Below are 22,435 nucleotides of genomic sequence, written 5' to 3'. Positions count from 1 at the left end.
TTCATTGGTTATCAAAGCGCCAATTAAATCTATCGTTGCAAGTTCATGCCTAGTCACCTCCATCCTAGTTCCAAGCGTTGATATAATATATTATATCGCCCAAGCGTTGACATAATATATTATGTATGCGACAATATACTGTTACTTCGTGCCACAGGCCACTGACACTAATACCATATATACGCTTCAAGCTACTGACTTGAAACGTATCGCCTGCTTTTTTAGCACATGAATATAATTAATTCTTTTGGAACGTCGTTTGAAATGTTACAAATTTGGAAATTTGAGAAACTGTATTTTAGATTTGCATATGTAATCATTAACATTTTCGGTCATTTGGACCATTTTAAATACAATTAAGATGTAAATTAATCGTTTTCTTCACCATTAATCTACTTTAGAAGTCTTAACGAATCTTTAAACGCCTGTATCTCGGCTATAGACCGAAATATTTCTCTCAGATTTGGGATAATATCTAATGTGAACATCGCTGGTGTAACATAATGGTCAACTAGCATTATATAGAAAATTAACGACCGCCTAGGATCTCTAAATAACGTTTAAAGGTAATCTTGTTTAATTTCAATTCCAAACATTCCCGCATTGACTTTTCAAATAATATGTACGTACCTAAGCATGATGAAATATCTGATGAACCCTCTGTTTCCGTTGTTTGTGATCCAGGACACCGAACACAAGACCGTTGACCAATGTCTGACTGGTACTGACCTCTACCACAAGGTGTACATGGTGCTATACCATTAGCTGAAGATGTACCCACAGGACAGCCATCTGCATTTAAATAAATTAATGTTGATATCGTTGATACTATATAATTACAATATCTTTATGTGAATAGGTATTATATCACAGATAAAAGAAGCGAATGTGTTTTGCTCTATTTTCAAAGGATAACATCCATATCCTTTTTCAAAAAAAATATAACCTAGTAATATGTTCAAAGGTTATTAAAAGATGATTGACTCATTATTTTACTATGTCACAAAACGTCACCTACTTTCACACTGATCCCTACCAACAGCGCCATCTATCCTTGTCGTACTACCAACCCAACATGGTATACAAAATGCCTTCCCTTCTTTACCTTGCCACTGACCAACCGGACATTTCAAACACTGGTTTAGGGTTTTATCATGATACGAGCCTATAGGACAAGGTACTAAAATAGAAAAATAAAGAAATGGGGTTTCATATCTGAATAATTAAAAATAATAAGTACTATTGGTTAGTACCGTGGCTCGTAAGTAAGGTACCCCACCATAAATATATGTATATATATCTTAACAAGCCCTAACTTACTTCTTACATTTATCGTAATTAAATAAACGGCCATGTTGCATTTAACAAGTTATAACCATTTTCAAGTGCAAAATAGTTTACGTTCCCTTGTTTTGAAATTAGTCGCACTAAACCAGTGTACTGGCTTGACAGGCGTGATTGACATGCCTTGATAATCAAGACTATTTTCTACGAAACATTACAGAAAGCTAGATCAAGAAATCTAATTTAGTAACTCTGGTCATTGCTGGACTGACTTCTGATACTTGAGCTTTTGAAGGAGTGTGTATATTCTTCATGTTCAATCAAATCAGTCCTAAGTACAGCAACATGACAGCCCTTCATTTAATCTGGGGTCTTCCTAAAACTTTGGGCAGTGATTTAAGGTATTAAAAACGGCGAAAGTATTATTCTTCTCCAAACAGTATTGTTTACATTGTATCCGTTTTCATAGTCTTGTTTGTCACGCAATTGGCTTTTTCTGTAATATTCTGCTATGCACTGGTTAATTGGCATAATAAAATCGTGAGTCATGACGTAACGTTATGTAAACATATTTGGTCCAATAATTGAGCTCTGTTTAAAGCGTAATGGTATTGTTACGCATTTATCGTTGGTTGTTAATCGAACTATTTACCAGCCATAATTTGGAACAGAAATTTGCTTCCATTACAGCAGTGTTAAGTGGGATTAGGTATAATCAAACGAAACACAGCGAGGAGTATGCTCCTAGCGGTATTTTATTATTGAAAACATATAGCAAATTCGAAATCTTGTGTAACAACCAATAAACTAAATACTACTGTAATTCAGAATCGTCAACAGTATATTTAAGGGGGCGTTTATAATTGAAAAATGTAAAGAAGGGTTCGCGTGCACATTCGCTGTAGTAAGTTCAACCCTAAAACAGCAAATTTTGAATATCTACGGAAGTAGAAACTAATTTCTACCCTACTATTACTGGCGTTGATCTCTCCATAAAGTCTTAATCTATATTGGTGGGAATGCATTTGTCGGTCGGTAAACTGTTGCTGAAACAGCTTTAAAAGTTGGGGGGGGACTAATACTGTCATCGAAGCAGATCATTCCATTCGATAATACTATATATTACTAGGTTTTTTAATTGAATCGCACGAAGTTAGCCCCTCTACTTATACTATATAAATTGACAAATTTATACAATTTTGCATACTTTAAGCGTCCCCTTTTGATTCCGTTTATTATCTTAGATGTCTAAAAATCATAGGATTTCACTTATACTAAAGCATACCATCATTCTAACATGAAGTCTTTCTCGTATTTTTAATGTCGAATGGGCCAATAGTAAATATTGACTTACTGCAGTATATACCAGTATCAGAAGAAACATAGCCATCAGAACAATCAACGCTCAAAGTGGGTGTGTCTATTTTAAAAATTGTAACCACCCCATCTCCAGCCGTAAAATTGGTTTCTTTTAACGTAAGCACATGCGTAATAACGTCAGTGGTTCTTGCGTTCACGTCATCTATTGTGTCATTCTCTAAAGCTTTTATAAGTATGTTAAGATGGAGTGTGTTAGCCACATAAGTAACGTTGGCATTCGTTTCATTAATGTCAGCACTCTTTTTTACTCTACTGACCCCACATTCAACCTATACAAAATAAAAGAAGCATTATGGGATAAATACAGAAAAATTAGGAGTGATAATAGTAAAATAATAAGAATTAATAGTAAAGTTATAAGAATTAATAGTAAAGTTATGAATAATAAAAGTTAAATTATGAAAACTAATAGTGACATATAACTAAGTAGGACCTAACTCGAAAGATTCTGAAATTTGTTAAACTTACTTTAGACTCAATGAACAGTCCCGCCAGGTATTAAAAATGAAATGAAATGAAAAGGGGGTTAACGTCCTACGCCATACAGTATGCTTTGAGGGAAGTTTTGCCTGGACAGCGGCGATACCGCCTACTCTTATATCGAAATTCGTCCCATCCGAACGATTAGACGTTGTCCCTAGATACTGCTTGTTCAGGGGAAAAACCCATTTGTCTCTTAACACATTGATCACATATCGTTGGTAAACTTAATCTACAAATTATGTGATCTGTCACTGTACTACTGGCACAGTTTTACCTTAGCCACTAATTTGCAGCTAGTTGTAAAACATCACCAATTAATATTATTCAATGGTCACGGTACGTATATAATTAACACCTCCTAAATATTACCTGATCACCGAGATCTGTTACGACTATCACCGATAGCACTTTTATAGACTATATTTATCAAAATAGACTATGTCCTGCACCACTGACAAGGGGGAACCACGCCGGAAAATCCCGATGAACTTTCTTTGCCAAAGCAGGGATTGAACACGGGCAGTGGCGGCGCCAGCCGCCGGGGGTTGGAGGGGCAAAGCTGGGACAAAGTCCAAGGTTAAGGGGGCAAAGGCACGAGCTTCAACTAGGGGTAGGGGGCCTCACCCAGAAATTTTTGAAAAACAGGCTGCCGTAAATGCGGCCTGGCAGTATTTCAAGCACTGATCGTTGAGATAAAGTGTCAAACGAACGGACTTGCGAACCTCGACGAAACCCACTCACGAGCGCCAAAGTAGGGAGTCATTACGGAGGACCTCCCCCAGAAAATTTTGAAAAATAGACTGCCGGAAATGCTGACAGTATTCAGTCAGTCACCGATCGTCGAGATAAATAGATCTGATAAGAAAATTTTGAAAAATAGACTGTCGGAAATGCTGTCTGACAGTATTCAGGCACCGATTGTAGAGAGAGAGAGACAGACAGACAGACAGAGAGATGGGGTTTAACGTTCACTCGACACAAACTAGGTCATTTCGGGACTAACATATGGTTCAATTTTATTTCTATAATTCGCTTACGCGTAGCGGTCTTTAGCTGTGGGAGGAAACCGGAGGACCCGGAGAAAACCCACGAGGTTGGACAGGCGACCCTACTCCTTGTCACGTACAACCGGGGAATTGAAACCACGCCAGAGGGCAGACCAGATTAATGGGGGGGTCGAACGCCCCCCCCCCCTGCCCCCCTTGGCGCCGCCACTGAACACGGGACCTCCAATTTAGAGAGCCAAATAGTCTGAAATTGGATAGAGCTCTTCCATTTGGCCCATTTATTAATATGTAGCATTTAAAAAGAATACTTGGACTCTATATGAGCATGGAAAACGGTTTTAATTAAAACGTGGTCTTGGGTATTCACGAAAGTGGGTATTTACTACCTTGTGTGCAACAAATATTACTGCTAATAATTAGGTGGGACGATAATTCGACTTGACTTTCGAAGACCAAAACTACAGCTCAGTATATGCTAAACTCTGAGCAAAGACCACATCGCAAGACAATGAGTACCATGTATTTGCTTTCCGAAAACTAGACACATCCATGTCAGTCCCAATTCTATTTAAATTATTTCTTTAATGTCTTTAATATGTACAATTGTCATAATTTAGTCAGGCATATACCTACATTAACATTGACTTCCACACAGGCTGAAGCCGCTGGGCATCCAATATTATTTAACTTGACATTAGTAATAAAATTGCTCTGGATATCATTTTTGGTGCTTGGATTGTTACAATCACCTTCATAATAAAAATGCATTTCCATCAAAAGTCGGCCATTAGAGCTTTGCATTTCTGGAAAATTAAAAATTAATTAAATAAAATGAAACAAAACTAGTAGAGGTAATAGCCAAAAACATATATAGGAAAAGAAACGAAACTTCATTATAAGAATTCTAATAAACTCGAGGTTACTATATCACATAATTATAATTTCAATGAATACGTTCTATAAATTATCTAAGAGTTTAGATTATGAGGTCAGATGTAATATGTATAATACAATGATACACGTACTTTTGCATTCTCTTGGTACAATACTAGGAAAGTTAACATCCAGATTCCAGACACCAGAGTCTCCACAAATCATCAGTTTCTGTTCAATAAACGCTCGGTGTTCACGAGCTAAATCATATCCATTTTGACACTGTAACTGACAGACCTTCCCGCCATACCAATTATCACAGGCTATGGCACCATTGTCCGGTGATGTTAAAGGTGGACAACTGGCAGTGACTACAAAGTTTAGATATAAAAGAAAATCTTTTCAATGCGTCTACAATGCAAGGGAGGACAAGTCTGAGTGGGTAGCGGCGTTTCACCTCCTCTTGCCGATATTCACTCTTAGGTGACAAAGAGTATGGACACCTGCCTAAGCGTGTGTGTTGTCTCGCGTTTCTTCTATTTGCTGAAGATAATTTCTCGCAAGCGAATTGTTGAAATGAAAAATACTATATAATGCTAGTCTCAAATTGCCTTCTTAGGGATAACATTAAACCGCACTTCTCTTCTCGCCCAACTATTTTTATAAAATTACTGTGCATGAAATAGCTTATTAAATAAGCTATTTCATGCACAGTGATTTAACGTCCGCTTCTACCGGGGGATATCCGAACTACCACACAAACTTCCCTTTCCAACCCAAACTACATTACAAGGTTTGAAATTCTTACTTTCACAACTAGGTTGAGAACTACCAAACGACCAAACACCATAGGCCGGTCGTCCCGCTCTTCCTGTTTTGTGGCATGTAGTTTTAGGGTCTTCAGACAACGACATTTCACTATCACATCCAAAAATACACTCTGAACCATAACGATAACCATCTGGACAGGACACTGTTTGATATACCCGTGGATATAATGTATGACATATTATCTCTAAAAAATACAATTTTAATCAGTAAATTAAAATGCCTAGATACTGCTTGTTCCCAGAAAACCCCCATTTGTCTCTTAACACATTGATCACATATTGTTGGTAAACTAAATCTACAAATTATGTGATCTGTCACTGTACTACTGGCACAGTTTTACCTTAGCCACTAATTTGCAGCTAGTTGTAAAACATCATCAATTACTATTATTCAATGATCACGGTACGTATATAATTAACACCTGATCACCGAGATCGGTGACGACTATCATCGATAGCACTTTTATAGAGTATATTTATTAAAAATTTCAAAAACTGTATTAATAGCCAACGTAAGACATCTCTTTTTTTCAGCTTGCTCAATTAAAATTCAGTCACTCGAAGGCAAGGCTAATAGTACCAATAGTTACCTTTTAAGATACAACATAAAAAAAAACATGCTAAGGACAATGTATTTAGGCAAGTGCAAGTTTTGTGGCCTGTGGCTCAGATCCTGATTTATCATCCAGTTTCTGGTCTCTTTTTGTCCATATTGTATATATTGTATATATTGTATGTAGTAGTTATTAGCACACTTTTTGTTCATATTGTATATATTGTATATATTGTATGTAGTAGTTATTAGCACACTTTTTGTTCATATTGTATAATATTGTATAATACTGTTTATATTGTATGTAGTAGTTATTAGCACACTTTTTGTTCATATTGTATAATATTGTTTTCTCCCTTCTCACATCTACAATAAATATATGCTAACTATTGTTAATGTGGAATCTAGATTATATCTAATATTTTGAGGGTTTGTATTTTTACTAGAATATTCAACTATTTAATCTAGGAATAACTCACCTTTAACGACCACTTTAAATTTACATGTCTTGGGTTTATTATTAGCCGAATCTTTAGCACTATATTCAATAGTATGAACACCAATCGTGAATGTAGAACTGGGTTGTTTCCCTTTAATTAACACCGGACTAATATCTTCTCTCGAGTTGTCATCAACTATCGGAATCGGCCATGACACCGTGGTGCTGTCCTTGCCCTTGACAGCGATTTCTACGATTGTACTTGGGCACGAGAGAAAATTTGGCGGTTCGTTGTCTGAAATTTGTAAAATTGTAAATAACTTTAATGGACATTGTCGAATTTGGTGATGTTGAGACATTTCACTATGGATTTCAGGCTCTACATAATGTAATAACATATCTCATATATTACTCTGTTTTTGTTACAAAATATTTAATGTTATTTATAAACGTTGTAGACAAAAGAATTAATTAATATAAACTTTACACTAATTGGACCATTGACTTTTGAAAATAAGTATTTCCTATATAATTATAGAGATCAACTTTATACATAAAAATAAAAAGCGGTTGGTAAAGTTACCTCGTTTATCGAAGTGCTAAGCGTTACGTATATATAGACTTTGGTATGAACAGGTGTGAAAACAAAACCGGATATTATGTTTCTATGTGCTTTATAATGGGACATTGATAACTGTTTCTTCCTTATCAATGTCAGACTGTATGTCTAAACGGCTATTGAATGAACATCTGATTATAGTCAGATAGCATAATTTGAAAATAACTGACTACGAAATTGATTAAGTGAGGAGTTTGTTTTTAAAAATAAGTATATCTACCTATACACTCGGGTTTTCTTCCTCTCCAAATGGCATCTTCTTGACAGACCCGTACCCTGGACATTCCACTAGCCACTCCGTATCCTTTGTGACATGTATAGGTACAGACACTACGATAGTAACTCTCATCCGTGCATAAAACATCATAATGTTTGTCTGGGTTCCCTCTCAAAGGCGGACATATCTTCTCTAGATAAATCAATTGAAAATATGTTAACTTGGCATATAGAAGTAAGCATTTATTGATTTGAGGTGACATATTCCTTGAAATAAAGATACATTATCGAATTTTGAATACCATTCTTAACGTCATTTATTCTGTTATTTACTATATTGTCGCATATCATAACTAGGAATCCGATTGCTGTTCAAAATAGTTCTTACTCGATCAAAGTGGAAATGAAATGTTATTTAATGTTGATGATCGTCATTGGAATTCATCTAAATATGTAAATAATCACAGCTTAATCCGCGCCTTAATGTACTCAAATTGTTTATTTAACATTTAATTATAAATAAAATCAAGACATCAAAGGTAGATTGTCTCCCGGCTTCGATTCAATCTGATTATAGTCAGATTACATGTGTAAAGGGCTACTGAATTATACTGAATTAGAGGCACATCAAAATATTTTATCGATATTATAGGTACCACTGGTTTGTTTTGACCTTATCCTGTAAGCAAATTTTTAATTTACCGTCTCCTTGTAATAACTGAAAGAAATTGAACCAATTTTGGACTGATATTCATTTTAAAAAGATAATTTGTAGTTCGCGTCGGATTCAAAATTCCTCAGATGACGACCAGAGACTATAAATTTAGCTCCGTTAAGAAAGTGTGAGAAATAGATCTGCATCAAATTGGAAAAAATGACTTGATATTCCATTCATAGTCCCTCTTTAACCCAGTCTTTTCAGGAAGGATAATGTGAAAATTTTCTGGATAGAGCTTGTGCAGGGAATTTACGAGAACTATAGGTATACAGACATACAGTATTTATAACTAGGAAAATAATGTTACCGGTTTGTACTTGAATAAGAAGTATAAATTGTTTGATAGTAGCAATGCTATATGTTTAAAGCAGCGTGTTCTTTGTTATACAAAGCATCTAATAACAGAAATAATTGGGTAAATATTGTACTGATTACAAAATTTTATCTGAATATTGTTGTGATTACACAATTCTATATGAATACTGTATTGGTTAACCAGTTGTATTTGAATATTGTAGTGATTACATAATTGCATCTGAATATTGTATCATTATGCAGTTGTATCCAAATGTTGTATTGATTACATAGTTGTATTTAAATGTTTTATTGATTACACAGTTGTATCTAAATGTTGTATAGATTATACAGTTGTATCTGAATAGTTATTGATTATATAGTTGCATCTAATATAGTTTTGATTACACAGATGTATTTAAATATTGTGTGGATTACACAGTTGTGTCTAAATATTGTGTTGATTACACAGTTGTATCTATATATAGTGTTGATAACTAAATATTTATCTAAATATTTTATTGAGTATGCATGCATAATAATAAATTAGTGTTAATTAAAAACATCACTAACTTTCACAGATAGGCGTACTGTCCGACCATTGCTTTGACTTTAGACATTTATAGTGGCTGGCACCATTTAAATCATGTCCCCCGTAGCAACCAGCTCGGCAGTTTGCGGCTAAAACAAAGTCCTGACTAGGATGACAAATTCGCCAACCATCTGTAATTATCTCTGGGAAAGGACATCGGATTACTGAAGAAGAAGGAATTAGTAAAGGGTCATAAATATTATGGGTTTAGGTAAAAAGATTCCAGTATTCCGGATTCTACACACTGAATCATTCTGGGACGTTTATTACGACTGAACAGGAGTGTTTAAATAACGTTTTAAAACTGATTGAAAATGGCATCTGAGTATAATTATGTATAAATATATATTTTAATAAATGTATATAAATACCTACTATATGTTAGGAAATGTATATACATACCAATTATATTGATTCTGAATGTACAAGTTGCCATGTTTCCAGCTCTGTCCCTGGCTGAGTAACCAACAGTAGTTATGCCTTCGGAGAAGAGTAGACCGGGAGCGAGACCATGCCTTTTGGGTCTGAAATAGATAAGAACCCATATTTTAACGCGCGAAACCATACCTTTTTGGTCTGAAATACATAGATAAGAAACCATATTTTAAACGTGTTTACATGAAAGGAACAAATGGATATTCTTTATCTAAAGTTGACTCACGTTATTATACCGTCTCTATCGTCAGTTGCTGTAGGCTCGGTCCAGAAAACTTTAGCATGTGTCTGGTAAGGATCCCCAAACTGAGTTATAGCTTCCGGACATTTAAGATGCGGTTCACTTCCAGCTTAAATTTAAATACAAGATTGAATATCTTAACAGTAAATAATACAATTAAAATACAAGATTAAATAACATAATATATTAGATATAACATTCAAAGCTGGAGTTTAACGTTCTGCTTTTCTGAAAAATCCGGGCTAATGCAAAAATGCATACGCCGCCGTGAAGTTTGTTATGAGGGAAATTTGGCCTATTCTTATTCCAAATTTCAAAGGTTCTTTTACGTGCGGAGCCACGGTGGCTAAGTGAGTAAGACGCCAGCTCGCTAGCTTGTAGGAGGCGGGTTCGATCCGAGAACGCTCATCGGGATTTTCCGGCGTGGTTTCCCCTTGTCAGTGGTGCAGGACGGAGGGCCTGACAAGGCCAGCTGTCTAATAGTTTGGATGGGATGAAAAACCGAGGTCCCGTGTACACATTGGCGTGCACGTAAAAGATCCCGCGGCAATTGGAATTCGATATAAGAGTACGCCATAGTGCCGCTTCCCGGGCAAAATTTCCCTCGTAGCACACTGTATGACGTATGCCCGTCTTCATGAGCCCAGTCGTAGCAGAAAAGTAGGACCTTAAACCCCATTTCATTTCATTTACGTGCACGCCAACGTGTACACGTCGGTTTTTGAGCACCACCGCGGAATATCCCGAGGAACTTTTCTCGGCCAATATCGGGATCGAATCCGGGACCGCCTGATTAGCGTGCCAGCACCTTACTTACAGAGCCATCGCAGCTGAAGCAGTATAAAATTTCCCTGATAAATTACCAATACTTACAGTTAGTCGCTGCCGGTAGGCTACATACACTAAATGAACAGGAACGCTTTCTTCGTGATATTTTGACTGTTTCTCTTTGCTCATTTTCTTCAAAATAAGATGATAACATAACTATTTTTTATCTACATTTATTGTATTTTATTTGATAGTATTGATATATTCAAGAACCATATTTAGGCCGTGGACTGGGCACGATTATATGGCCGGGAACCGCCTTTCCGATGTTTTAAATTGATGGATAGAGCAAAAATGATGTTAACTAGCAACCTTCACATGTGGCATTCAGTATGGATAATATTTATAAAATTATCTGAATAAGAATTATATTTTTTCTCGTCATAACACGAAGCTGCTACGCGGTCAAGTAATTGTCCAATGAAAATCGTTGGATCATGTCACGTGATTAGTCACGTGATCATTGTTTATAAACAATACCACGATCTGGTCAACTGTACTAATCTTGTTTTATGTGTGTTTATTGATAGTTTGGCCTTTGCGGAAACGATATTTCATCAAGGATTGGCACGAAATTGATGCAGGGTAATCGGGCACACTTATATCTTATGTTGAATTTGAGCTTCAAACTCCGTGCAAATTGCATCATATGTATCGTCATGTTAGTCATGTATGTACTCTCATGTAATCATGTATGCTGTTTTCAATAATGGGGGAAGGTCTGGTGACAACTGGCCCAGAGCTACAAATCACTATTTATTTTCCATTTTTTTTACTGAGCTGAGAATTCACTCATATTTCGACCACCTTTTACTAGCTTGAATCTGAATATTGGGGGAAAATTTCTGATGGATAATTGCTTGACAGTCTTTCTATTAGATCTAATGAATAGTGGTTATATTTCTGCCAAGGTACACTAAATCTGACCAAATTCTTAACTGAGTAAAACAGATTTTTGTGGCCCCAACCTGTAAGTCCTCAAACTATGATTTCCATAAGGCCATAATTGTATGTACATTAGACCTGTATACTAAAATTTAATTTCTCGTCATTTTGCAAAATAAGTGCCGGCATTGCAAACCAAAATAGATCGAAGAATGTTCGACTAACCGCAGGTTACTTGTTCATGTCTATGTTTGATATGCAAAACAATGCTACATACAGCAATTGACACCCTCTAAAGGCAATACACAATAATAAGACAAAAATATTATTAATTTTGTATTTATTAACAAGTTCAATTTTTAACTGGGAGATAAATTAAGAAAAAAAACAGTCATAACAATAACAATGCATAATACGATGTGTAAAAGACCTCAAAATATTCACGACAGTAAATCCCAATTAAACTCTCATTTGTTCATAAAATATTACTAAAATTGAAAAGACATGTCATGTATGCACACACAGTATATTGCTCTTAAAAGCACTCTGAGCATGCTTATGGGTGGATTTGGCACTCAAAAAATGTAATTTATTATTATTGTATGTCAATATTCATCAATATCATCATCTGATAAGTCATCAGCATCAATTTCTGTTGTTGTAAGCATAGTATTATTGCAATCCCTACATCCACAAAGATCAGTGCATGGGAGATTTGCAAGTCTACTGCAAGTCTACATGAACATCTTTTAGAGTCACCGTTAGTTTTGCAATTGCAATGTACATATTTTAAAATGTCCTCTGGCGCTGGATCAGGTGTCATCCACTTGATTGATATGTCATTATCAGTTATATTCCACCCATGCTCTGATGGGAGTGAGGGGGAAATCACATTGTTCAAAGAATGCCTATGGATTGCAGCCTTATAGTTAGATCTTTTAATATGTAAAATCAAGGCATCTTTAGTTGGGGGGAGAGATTGTTCAGATGAAGTTTTTAAACAGAATAATTTATATCTAGCATTGTCCACACTAGTACCTTTTGTCCATACAAATCGCAAACAAATTCTTCTAAAATGTTAATGAGGGTGTCATCGATAGTGAAACTACTGCTAAGTTTTATGAAGGCCTTAACGAATTTTTGATTCTTAATCATAACTTCATAAGGCTGTGACTGTACATGATAACGGTCGATGGGATCTTAATTTCTTTTTTGGTGAAGGACTGTCTGGTTGGGTCTCAGGTGCTACTGGTGCTGCCCTTTTCAAGGCTCTCTTTTCTGAACGCTGGATCCGTTCTTTATCACAGAAGCGAGAATAGCATTTGGAGTGATAACCGTACACCTTCAATGCATCTTCTTTTGGGCCTACAAAAAGTTAAAAATTACAGCCCACCTTTGAATAAAGTTTATATTTTAAAAACAATAAATGCATATGACCTAGTTTTCAAAATTTGCAGCATCTAGTCAGTAAGAAATAGATCTCCTACTGCAATATCAAAATAAACTTAGATATTGCTTTAAACATTTATATTCAACATGCCATTTATATTTTATTTTGTTTATTACTATTACCATTTTCTGAGACAGATTAATAAACTACCGGCATATTTGTTTCCGAATCCATATATAATTTAGTATTTATTGTATTTCGTATGCAAATGTATGCTAAATAAATACTGTTTAAACCAAAAATGTGTCTGTTTAAATAATGCATAGACATAAAGAATCCGCACTCATTTCAGTGTAAGAAAGACAGAAAAAAAATAAATTAATGTACTTTAGGCCTACTTTACCTTCAAACACATCACGATAAGAAACGGCAATTTTCTGCTCTTCTCCGTCGAGATTTTGCCACTGAGAAGCGTAGTTCACAACAGCATTCCAACTGGTATCACTAAACTGAACTAATTTGCCAGGATCCTTGATTGTCTGGTGAATAAGGCACTTCATACTTCGAGAAACTTAGTCAAGACGATGAAAAAATAATCAAACACGCGTTTTTGTTGATATTTACATCACTGCCCGTAATGACGATTTTTCTGTTTGCTGATTGGCTGAAATCCCGCGTCCTAACCTCTTCACCGGCGCATTAATATGGCGGTGAAAAAGACCAAGTCCGCGAAAACAAAATAATTAAAAGTTATAAAAATATTTTGAAGCAGTCACTTATGGAAAAGGAGATGTGAAGGAATGTCAGTATTCGTTTTGTGTATTTTTAAATTAATCTGTGCAGAAAAATTACAGTCCCAATGCCTTTCCACGAGAGTAAACAATAACTCACTCCAGTCCACGGCCTAATTATATCACAGTTAGACTGCTGTCTGTACAACATATTTGTAATGTGACTTGGCCTATCTATGTAAACCCGATACGACATTACATTTATATTATAAGTTAATACAAATATTACAAGACAAAAAAACAAAATCCCCAATAGCCTTATTTTCTTAATATCACCACTGAGAAATGTCAGACTAAACAGATAAATAGAACAATCACCAAGGATCTAAAATTACGTTAAAAGTAAGCAATTGCAATGGTGTAGAACGCTTCGTAATTACACGGATATTTTAATAGTTTGTGTCTTACTTTGTAGATTTTGTTTTGCCTGTAGTGCGGTCCTCCTGCACGTACTATTAATGGCAATGACAAAACGGATAAATTCGGATTTAAAGTTGTAAAACACCCTTATATACGATAACCCAGAAATTTTCAGAATTAGATTGCCGTAAACTCGTTTTCAACAGAAATCCCACTCTTTGCCGACCTAAATTCCAACCAATCAATCGGACTGCAATTTAATTTTCCGAAAACAAAATATATTCGATAAACAAAAAATGCCGCACAAAGCAAAATGACTCCAGACAAAATGTTTTAATCCGTAGTAGACATTCGTCTAATTCAGTTAAACGAAAATAAAATTAGTGTTTTATTAGTATGTAAAATTCAACGGATTTCGACCACTTTATTCGAAGATAAAATATGTTGTTTTCCAAAAGAATTTTTCCCTTTATTTAACTTTACCCGACTGATTGAAAAATCTGATCTTTACTATAATAGGGCCTTTCTTTATACATGAATTATAGCTAAACTATTTTAGAAATTTTTTTAGGCCATCCTTTATGTAACTATATACCTTTGTTCTGCTTAAGTAAATATTTTGTATAGGTTTGGGTGTAACCAGAATTTTACCAAGAATACTTTATATTATCATTTAAAATCGTCAATTCGTGCATATATTTCTGTTATTATACGTTATTGGAAATTCCAAGTATTAACTATCTAATTAAAGATTGGAAACGAGGGGGAAATCCCCCTAATAGATAAAAGATTACCTCAAGTGGAGGGTGTAATAGTATCTAAGGCATTCATGTTGTCTTAATAATGCTTTACCTTATGAATGTACGTACACCACGATTCAAAATCTGTTGAACGAAATCTTATTAAAGTAAGGGTTTTATTAAACGTACATTATGCAAGAGCTAAATCAGCCTATTGCAGGTCTTTCTTTAGGCCTGAAATGTTATATAAATTATTAATTAGACATTAATTAACTTATCCAGATCATAATCATCTCTCAATGTCAGCGCTAGCCTGTGATATGTACTGAATTAGGGTCCGATCGGCTTGTCTACGGTCATTTATGATTAAATCAAAAAATGGATATTCGAGAGTATGTATTTTATCGTACCGACTTTAGTAATGATGATCGAGGCTAGGCCCAAAATCCAATCGCTAAATACTCGGTTCAGAGTGGATCAATTTGACTGAAATTTTCTGCAAATTCCCTTTACATTATCTAGTTTTTAACTAGTGAGAATATATAGATCATTTTCGAAATAATCAACATAAGATAAGAAGGATATATCACATCTTGGCAATTGCGTTTTCACTAACCACACATCACAAATCTTTTTAAAGAAAGCTCTGTAAATGAACTGATTTAAAAGGAAATGTTTTTTGGCACGTCAGCACCAACCGTGTTATATTGCGCCAAAGACAAACTAAACAAATATCACAGCTCAATAATTACATACATAAATAAAATCAAATATAACAGCTAAGGAATGAAATTAAAAACAAATATCTCATTTTCTGTATGTATATAAATATTGTATAAACCCTCAATTATAAATATACTTTGATATAGTATAGTATATACGAGTTGATATAGCTGACTAGAAAGCTCTTTTAATTCGGGGTCCACGTATTTGTCCGAAGCTCAAAGATGGAATGGGAAGCGTCTGATACCTTAATGTTCTAAAACGAGTAAGCCATGAAACCAAAATTGCCCCGGTTATGACGTAAGAATGCCCACCCCAAACCTAACAATAAAAAAATGTATATAAACTCATTAAAGTGTATGTTGACAGTAAATTATAATGTTGAAGCATTATTATCTACATGTATTTACATAACTTATATATATAATATGTGGCATGCGTAATATATAAACATGGATAATTTATATGCATATGTATTCATGAAATACTCTATCGGTGTAATGATCCCCCATCACACCCTCGTCGAATTAACGGCACCGGACCAATGTGCGTCGGGCCATGTATCTTAGAAGAAAAAACGTTAACCCGGGAAATACTTCACCATGGTAGAGTTACAAAGTTTTAACTTTTTGAAATATTATTGAGATTTTTTGCATATTCTTTTAAAATATTAAAATCGTCATATCTAGAAAATATTTTGATTTTTAAAACCGCTCGCGCATTCAATAGATTTTATTTTCTGGAAACCACCCCGAATTGTCATTCTATAAATTAATAAATATAAACTATAGATATCGGCGCGAGTGTTTATCAACATCGTATATTAAAATGTTTAAGTTAATCATTAAGATAACTTATAGATTATATGTACATGTAAGAGCTAAATCACCTTATTTCAGGTCCTTGTTTGGTTTCAATTTTTATATATCGATTATTATTTATTAACATAACATGGCTACTAAGATATTGACCATACGATGTATGCCATAGACTTCGTTTATAAATCGTGATAACCTTACTTGACAATCGACACTGTTTAGGCCAGTTCTTGTCAAAACATTAAACATTCAAAAAATGGCTCAGAATAAAGTAATTTAACTGACATTTCAAAAGATTTATTTTAGAATATAATATCTGCAAGAACGGCTAGCGCTTTATCTAAATCTTATATAATGCATCTTTAACATCACACCACATTGATAAAACATTCCCAACTCCTGACCTATATACAATTCATTATAAATATTTCAATGTATAATTAAACGTTTAAATTGAGTCTATATATATATACTAGTCACTTTACAAAGAACAAATTACTTGATGATGTTTTGTTATGATATTGCATTAGAATATATGATCAACAACGGACAATAACACAAATAACTACCCCCGAATCATTTCATGGGCCTCATGTACTCGTTATCAAATGAGATCCCAAAACAGAGAATCCACAAACTTCTACCGATCTACATTACTACTATAGAGTGACGTCGCTACTTACACAAGTTTTAGTATTTAATAGTCTGAAAATAAAACAATATGTTGCGTCCTCGAAAAAAAGAAATTTAAGTGAATGAATGAATGAATGAAACTATTCATAACAAAATATTGTTGGAAAACAGTTATGTCTGGGAAATGGCCCAATGAATTCTTAAATTGTGGATAATCAGGGATGTCAAATAAATACAAAAGACAGGATAGTAAAATATAATAAAAAGTATGCCACGACAATTAAAAGTAATTCAAATTAATGTTTTTATCTGAATTGTAATTACCTGGACATTGTATGGGTGAGCCTTGCCATTGTCCTTCAAAACATTGGATCCGTGTTATATCAGAATAGTACGATTTACAGGTCACGCTACATGTAATCCCGTGGGCCACGTAAGAATTGGTTGCACTTGCAGGTTCTGATGAACAATCGACTAAACGAATTCCGTTAATCTCTAGAATTTGTAGAGGACACGAATCTTTCTAAAACAGAAATCAACAAGAGCTTTTGCCTTATAAAGATTTCATTGGTACCAAAAGAAGCCATCGATGGTTTATCTAGTTTCGGATTTCAAGCAAAACTGTTATGTGTAGTCCGTTGCAAGGAGTTGCATGTTTGTTCGACATTTCGTATTCACAAGCTATATATTTCGTATTCACAAGCTAAACATGGCATCAAGGTTAATTTTCTGTCTGTGAATGACACGCCTTTGTTTAAATTTGTACACAGATATAAAAGGATTTCGTATTGGAAAGTAGAAGGCTGTAACACATGAACATGTATACATTTAGAAAATGAGTAATGTCTGCGTCCCGGCGTTAAGAATCTATTAATGTTACCGTTTTAATTTTACAGGTGTCAATATATAATAATATATACATAATATGTCATTATTTCAAATTATATTCATGTCTACTCTATGTAACAATACACTGACAAATTGTTAAATAAAAATGTTACCAGAAATTATATAGAACAGAATTCTACATACCACTGCACTGCTTGTTGTAACAAAAACGAGTCCCATAACAAGCTCAAATATTGTACACCGCATAACGATCGCCATTTTAAGTACCTACGGCAAGAAGTTATAAACATGTCCAATATAATTTATCAAAATGTATGCATTAACACCCAAGTTTAAAATTCGTGCTGTGATTTTAGACGAAACTTGAGAAAATAAGGGTATTTCCCTTCTCAACAAGGATGTAATTTTAAAGGCAGGTTTGTATAATTTCAATGCTATTTCGTTATTTTTATAAGGACTATGATATATGTTTTCGAGATAAGATATACAGAGTGAAGATTTTTACGTACTCGATGTGTTTCATATTTAACTTTATTATTAATTTCATTCATTTTGGTATCAAAACATGTATACTGCACAATGAAAATATTATATATACATGATTTTGTATTAAGTTTATATGCAAACTTAGAGCATGTGGTACACATATTTGTATGAAGTTATAACGGTAACAGCTACAGGAATCAACGATTAAGGATTTCATTTATAACGCAACTGACGAAATCGCAACATGCAATAATTTGTTTGCTGTAAACACGACCTGTTAATTTCGAACGACAAAATAAACAATTTGACCATTTAATAAAACATTACAATTTTCAGTCTGAAAGTTAGTGCAGTATCGATGACGTCACAAGCGAATTCTTTAAAGGAGTTAAATCTCGATATTGTCCATAATATTCGAAATTAAAAACACGTGAAATTCAATATTGGTCCATTTCATTGGTCCATGCTGTTATCTTGCCGTGAAAATATGGGATCCTAATATCCTATATTTAAGAAATAATCAACATTATAAAATCAGTACATGAGTCGTGTACCCTGTGGTTTCGGACTCCATTTGTAATAAACAACGACAAACATCCTACAAGATAATGCTGAAGTTATTTTTAATGGCTGATTTATAAACAACAAAATAATAAATAAAAAAAAGTGTAGAATGGACTTCGTAGACGTAAAAGGTGGCCGTTTAATTTGGACTGTTCGCCTATTTCACCGAGCATAACTGATTAGAAATTACAATATTTGTTTTAAAACATGAATATAAATAACTTTATATACATTTCATATTACAATAAACATACATTATGCAAGAGCTAAATCTGCCTATTGCAGGTCTTTCTTTAGTCCTGAAATGTTTTCAAATTATTAATAAGACATTAATTATCTTATCCAGGCCATAATCAACTTTCGATGGCATCGGATTTCTCGGATATTAAATAGATTAGAACAGTTCAGCCATATTTTGATTTAAGCTAAAAATGGAGGAGCGAGACTTATTGCACAGGTCTTGTCAAACCTTCAAAGGCTAATATCTTCGCTCACAATAGAGTAATTGGAATGAAATTTTCAAATTATTCATTTTAGATTGTCTATTTTAGAACCATTAACGCAAGAATGGCTAGCTCTTTATCTAAATCTTCCATAATGTATTTTTAATAGACATAGTAGACATAATATAATAAATAAAGAAGATAAACATGGCGGAAAATAAGAAATAGCCGGGTTACTGAAAAGCTCTCCAAACGAGTATTTTATAGAGATAGTGAAAACAGTGACGAAACATGATAAATCAACTGTCGCCCGATAATTTTTAGCGGTGATGTTATCTTGCACATAATTTATAATGTTAAATCTCTATTCCTTTTATAATATTTAGACGATTTATCATGCCAATAAATTAGAGTCTAAGGAGGCACACGATATGAGAGAGAGAGAGAGAAAGAGAGAGCGAGAGAGAAAGAGAGAGAGAGAGTTTTGATGCTTACTCAACACAAACTAGGTCATTTCGGGACTAGCATGTCTTTAGCACTTGGGGGTTAGATGGCTGAATGGTTAGCACGTGCGCGCTGTAAATGAAATGAAATGAAATGAAATGAAATGGGGTTTAACGTCCTACTGTTTTGCTCCTATACTGGGCTAATGAAGACGGGCATACGCCATACAGTGTGCTATGAGGAAAATTTTGCCCGTGCAGCGGCACTATCGCCTACTCTTATATCGAATTCCAACTGCCAAGGGATCTTTTACGTGCATTCTAATGTATACACGGGACCTCAGTTTTTCGTCTCATCCGAAGGACTAGACAGCTGTCCTTGTCAGGCCCCCCGTACCACTGACAAGGGGAAACCACGTCGGAACGTGCGCGCTGTATCATAAAGTCTGTCATTGAGTCAACTGGCGTGGTTTCGATTCCCCCGTTGTACGTGACAAGAAGTAAGGTCGGTTGTCCAACCTCGTGGGGTTTCTCAGGGTCCTCCGGTTTCCTCCCACTGCTAAATGGAATAATGGAAATAAAATTGAACCATATGTTAGTCCCGAAATGACCTAGTTTGTGTCGAGTGGACGTTAAACCCCATCTCTCTCTCTCTCGCTCTCTCTCTCTCTCTCTCTTTAGCAGATGGGGTAAACCGGGGGATCCGGAGAAAACCCAAGAGGTTGGACAGTCGACCCTACCCCATGCCACGTACAAGCGGGGAATCGAAACCACGCCATTTGACTCAATAACAGACCTTCTGATCCAAGGCACACGTGTTAACTATTTTTACCAACCAACCCCCCTGACGCACAATAAGAAGTACTTTTTATAGTGGTCCAAAAATTATTCAAATCCATGAGTCCATGTTACTCTGAATAATTTGGTGTCATTAATCAATGTTCAGTAATCATACTGAGTCATATTAATTTAGAAATTCTAACAGTTTTTAAAAGTACGAGTTCTAGCAATATGTCTATAATCATCTATATAATGCCGCTTACTGTAAACACAACCAACCAATTTAAGACTGGACTAGAAATTATTGCGATTATGGCTACTTTAAGTTTACATATAGGTTACTAAAGATTTCACACCCCATCTTCATATCTCTCAGACAAATATGATAATAATAATTGTGTCATCCGTTTTGTCAAAGCCAGCCCATTCGGTATTAAAACAAATTATATATTCTTATGGGCTTTAGTCAGTCAGGTAATTAAACTTACATACTGACTAAAACAGTCAATTTTTTAAATATGTATGTGAACATTCTGGAAAATTTCACCATAAAACATTCATGAAATATTAAATTGTTGGAAAAGTTCCAACGATTAGCCTAATTGTAAGCACATATATCTATATAAAGCCATACATGTTTTCCAATTACTCATCGGTTCATAATGTGGGATTTTGATGGGTAGTCCCGTCAACTTGAAATGTAAAAAAAAAACGCTTTTATTTATGGCCCCTTTAAACGCTTTGATGATATTTATTGGATACATTGAAAAGAATTTCAATGAATTGATTTGTGGCTATTTTCTTAGAAACATAATATTACCTATATGTATTATATGATTTTGTGTGGGTCTCCTCTCTGTTTATTCAACCATAAACATTAGAACTTCAATGGTAAGATCGACTTTTATTTCTTTGTTATTTTTAAGCGAGCCCCTTTAAGAAGCTAAGTTGACAGACATTGCGTCTAACAACAGCTTACTTATAGCTATGGGTATCCCCGGCGAATACAAATTTTTGAGAGGGAATTGAAGCAAATTTTTGATAGATTGGTTACTTTGAATACGTTTTTAGTCCAGATATATCATCAAATCACAAAGTTTGTACGCGGGAACGTATCTTTAAGCTCATATAAGAAATAAAATAAACTCTTGAAAAATGAGCTGGCGTGTATACGAAAAAGATTGCGGAATCGTTAACACAATATTTCTACCATTTTAAGACTTACAATGTGGTATTTTTTTATTTCTATATAATTATGATTGCGTGTGCAATGCGAGGGGTAATATCACCCAGACAGGATATTCCCGAATACTTTTTAAAATTCAAACTACAGGGGGTCTTTTACGTACACAGTCAGTTTGTACACGTGCGGTCGAAGATTTGTCATACTCAAACAACTAGACAGAGACTTTACAAGAAATGCATCCCCACCATTAAAACATATCAAATGGTTTTCGTGAAAGGTACAAGATACATTATGTAAGATTTAGATAAGGACTTGGCCATTCTTGCTATACTAGTTCGAACATAGATAATGTAAAATGAATAATTTGAAAATTTCATTCAAATTACCCTATTGCGAGCGAAGATATTAGCCTTTGAAGGTTTGACAAGACGTGTGCAATAATTTCAACCACCGCACTGGTTGTTCGAAGCTAAATCTCGCTCCTTCATTTTTTTAGCTTAAATCAAATCGGAGAAATCCGATGCCATCGAGAGTTGATTATGACCTGGATAA

The 22,435-nt window shown here is 34.7% G+C and overlaps 1 protein-coding gene across 1 annotated transcript in view; it reads right to left on the bottom strand.

The window, feature by feature from the left end:
* Positions 1–18,271, bottom strand: part of LOC126808472 (sushi, von Willebrand factor type A, EGF and pentraxin domain-containing protein 1) — a 33,516-nt gene extending 15,245 nt beyond the window's left edge. Inside the window, exons 1-14 of the mRNA XM_050533192.2 lie at positions 18,165–18,271; positions 17,457–17,655; positions 10,838–10,924; positions 9,950–10,073; positions 9,691–9,812; positions 9,270–9,452; positions 7,689–7,877; positions 6,890–7,144; positions 5,836–6,042; positions 5,180–5,398; positions 4,788–4,957; positions 2,639–2,933; positions 1,019–1,180; positions 631–792 (exon numbers count right to left, since the gene is read on the bottom strand). Coding sequence (XP_050389149.2) covers positions 631–792; positions 1,019–1,180; positions 2,639–2,933; positions 4,788–4,957; positions 5,180–5,398; positions 5,836–6,042; positions 6,890–7,144; positions 7,689–7,877; positions 9,270–9,452; positions 9,691–9,812; positions 9,950–10,073; positions 10,838–10,924; positions 17,457–17,655; positions 18,165–18,239 — 2,449 coding nt within the window. The 5' untranslated portion in view covers positions 18,240–18,271. The remainder of the gene's footprint in view (positions 1–630; positions 793–1,018; positions 1,181–2,638; positions 2,934–4,787; positions 4,958–5,179; positions 5,399–5,835; positions 6,043–6,889; positions 7,145–7,688; positions 7,878–9,269; positions 9,453–9,690; positions 9,813–9,949; positions 10,074–10,837; positions 10,925–17,456; positions 17,656–18,164) is intronic.
* Positions 18,272–22,435: the final 4,164 nt, after the last annotated feature.

This window comes from Patella vulgata, chromosome 1 (genome assembly GCF_932274485.2).
Source record: "Patella vulgata chromosome 1, xgPatVulg1.2, whole genome shotgun sequence".
Classification (NCBI taxonomy): domain Eukaryota; kingdom Metazoa; phylum Mollusca; class Gastropoda; family Patellidae; genus Patella; species Patella vulgata.
This window is presented reverse-complemented; position numbering and strand designations above follow the sequence as displayed.